The 3,162-nt window shown below is 37.9% G+C and overlaps 1 protein-coding gene across 1 annotated transcript; it reads right to left on the reverse strand.

Annotated features, from left to right (window-relative positions):
* Positions 1 to 1,203: 1,203 nt before the first annotated feature.
* On the reverse strand, positions 1,204 to 1,791 carry LOC108360040 (TBC1 domain family member 5 homolog B-like). The gene has a single exon (XM_017612178.1). The coding sequence runs from the start codon at positions 1,789 to 1,791 to the stop codon at positions 1,204 to 1,206; it is 588 nt and encodes a 195-aa protein (XP_017467667.1).
* Between the last annotated feature and the right edge of the window lie 1,371 nt (positions 1,792 to 3,162).

Below are 3,162 nucleotides of genomic sequence, written 5' to 3' on the forward strand. Positions count from 1 at the left end.
GCTGAGGTTAGAAGCGAATTATTGTGACTTATGGCAGTTATAGCAGCTGGGGGAGTACCAGTAAGGGCCTTAATATCAGCCCATACTTTCTTTGGGGAGGAGTTTGGATTAATATTCGCTGTGAATAGCCCAATCGATTTTCGTTTTGCTACCTTAACTGCACGTTTGAAACGCGCATTTGGCTTTTTTATAACTTACGAGGTTGGACACTGTGCAATAACGTTTGTATGTTTGCCAGAGCTCTCGTTTAGTCGCTCGTAACGTGCTTAGCTCGCTACTCCACCACGGGGTGCAAGACCTTGAAGCCTTTGGGTTACTCTGAGGTATAGACTTGTTTGCTGCTACCCGTATAGCTTTTGTTACATTTGCAGCTAACTGGTGAACATTTGTTTCGTGCCCAGTGGGAAATTGGTCTAAACAAACTGATTGAAAAAAGGGCCAGTCGGCTAGGTCTGTTAAAAATTTGGGCCATTTTTTTAAATTTGACGATCTGAAATCGTTTTGAAACTTTATTAAAATGGGATAGTGATCACTCCCATACAATTCGCCAAGAACTTGCCATGTTAATTTAGGGCTCAAGCCTGATGCTACCATAGTAATGTCGACGTGGGTAAACGTATTATGCGTAGATAGATGAGTAGGGGAGCCATCATTGAGAACAACCAAGTTTTCGCTTAAAATCATATCTTCTATTAGAGTTCCTCTTGGGTTGGATTTGGCCGAACCCCAGAGTGGGCTCCAAGCATTGAAGTCGCCGAGAAATAGAGGGTGAAAGCGGTTTTGTCCGAGTAAACCAGTAAGGTCACTTGCAGTAAAGCTTTGTTTTGGAGGAATGTATGAATTAATTATCGTAATAGGGGGACTTAGACATATATCTATACCTACCAGATTGAATGGGAGAATTATATGTTATATATTTATGTGGAATGTTACTTTTAACTAACAATGCAACGCCTTGTTTTGAAACATTATTGTTACTATTGTTAGAAAAATAACCAGTGTATGTTTTGGGAACTAATACATTGTTTCTGTTGAAGGGAATGTGTGTCTCCTGAAGGCAAATCACATGTGGCTGAAAAGCTCTTATTATTTCCTCTAACTCATTGTAGTTATTAAAATATCCTCTTAAATTCCATTGTATTATTCTTAAGGGCATTCCAGCAGTAAACAAATAAAAATGTGTTATATTGTTTAGAAATTAAATTAATAATTAGATAAACTTAAGTTAGTTGAACTGTATGAATCATTGTTGATATTTCCATGTGTTACAAATCCAATATTTGATGTTGTAGTGGGCGTATCAATTTCCATTGTACAATTTGGAACGTCTAGTGTGCTTATGTTTTCTGTGTTTTTGTTTTTCATTATTCTTTCCTCGATCGATGACAAAATTGACGAGAGATTTGTTGTTGTTTGCTCAGGTTTATTGCTTTGCTGCTTTTTGTTTTCTGTGGATGGTGTTATTCTCTCAGAGTTCGTTGAAGTTGTTGTTGTGGACGATTTTATGTTTTCATTTTCGGTGCTAGAGTTAGTAGTGGAATTGTTGTTGAGTGTTATTGAGTTTGGGGTAATTGCTGATATTGCTGTACTATTTTCGTTTTCTTTAATTCTGTTGGCGAATGTGGATAAATTTTGCACTTGAGGTGGATTTTGTGTTCTGTAGATCTTGATAGCATCACGCATTGAACATTTCTTTTCCGTTTTGATCTTTAATATGTCTTTCGACTGCTGGTATTTTGGGCAATTTTTTGAAGAAGCTGCATGCGGGCCGAAGCAATTTGCGCAAGACATTCTCGTACACGACGTTTGTGGTAGATGAGGTGGTAAGTTGCAGGAATCGCAGGCGGGGGGATTCTTGCAGAAGTTCTTTGTGTGACCTAATTTTTGACACAACTTACAACGCAGGGGATTCGGCAAATATGGTCGCACTGTGGTGACTTCCCAAGCTATATTTATTTTGTCTGGCAAAAAATAGCTATCGAATGTAAGAAGATGAACCCCAGAAGGCACAGCATTTCCTTCGACTAAGCGGGTGAATTTGTGAATTCCGACTACATTGTACTCCTTTAGACCCTCTATTATTTCGTCAACAGGGACATGGTTGAGGTATGGGGCATATATTGTCCCTTTAACATAGTTCAGGTTTTCATGCAATTTACATGAAATTCTACAAATACCCGGTAGTGTATGGGCAGCCAAGAACTTGTTAGCTATTTCTTTGGTTTTCACCAGTAGTAGCAGACTCCCATCACGCAATGGCGTGATTTTATTTATTCCATTATTGATTGCTAGTAAAGCTTTATGCACTGCGAATATCGAATACGAATTAATTGGCTTATTTTCATCGACGGCTTTTATTATGAGGAATTTAGGACTGTCTTTTCTGGTCACTGGTAACTCAGGGAATTCTTCAGTAATGGGATTTATTTTCTTTCTTTTCCCGCGAGGGGTTGGAGACAACAGTGCAAACCTATTGTCCCCGAAATTAAAGGCCCCCTGGGCCATTGCGATGAAAAATTAAAGAGTTTTACCACGTGTGAGTTTGAGTTGGAGTATAATATAGGAAAACACCGACAAACTATACGGTGCTTATGTGTAAAAACGAAAGAAGGTGAAAAAACACGCACTGATAACAGTTGTCCGCTAGCGACCGATCGTATTGAGTAATAGACGGTGACTGTTCCATTAATATATTTATGTTTTAGAACGTTTTAACTGTGACCAGTTTTTTTCGTGTACATTCTTTAGTAAAAATTGAGCTATCTTAACGAAACTTAGTACGAGTACTTCTTTCGGGCGATGGACGGACGGTATTGAAAATGGGAAAAATCGGACAATAACCACGCCTACCTCTCATATAACTACTGAAGATTATTCCCTCAAAATTGATATTTACAACAATTTTTAAACGCAAATTAAGAATATTATAAATCTTTGGAAAATGGCGTACCACGCCCATTTATGATTACATGGTTATATCTTGGTAACCGCTCCACCAATTTCTCCCAAACTTGTTGGTCTTGGTACGACTTACCAAATTTCTGAAAATTTAAAAAATCGGACAATAACCAGGCCTACATCCCATATAACGGTAATTTAGAGAAATACGAAATCTTCAATAAATCAGTAAATAAAGAAGCTAATTTATTCAAAATTGATGTT

Source organism: Rhagoletis zephyria, unplaced genomic scaffold (genome assembly GCF_001687245.7).
Source record: "Rhagoletis zephyria isolate East Lansing unplaced genomic scaffold, Rhagoletis_zephyria_1.1 Rzeph_scaffold_00508, whole genome shotgun sequence".
NCBI classification, from domain to species: Eukaryota; Metazoa; Arthropoda; class Insecta; order Diptera; family Tephritidae; genus Rhagoletis; species Rhagoletis zephyria.

Coding starts and splice junctions, on each gene's coding strand:
- LOC108360040 (XM_017612178.1), bottom strand. CDS start 1,791: ATGTCTTGCGCAAATTGCTTCGGCCCGCATGCAGCTTCTTCAAAAAAT.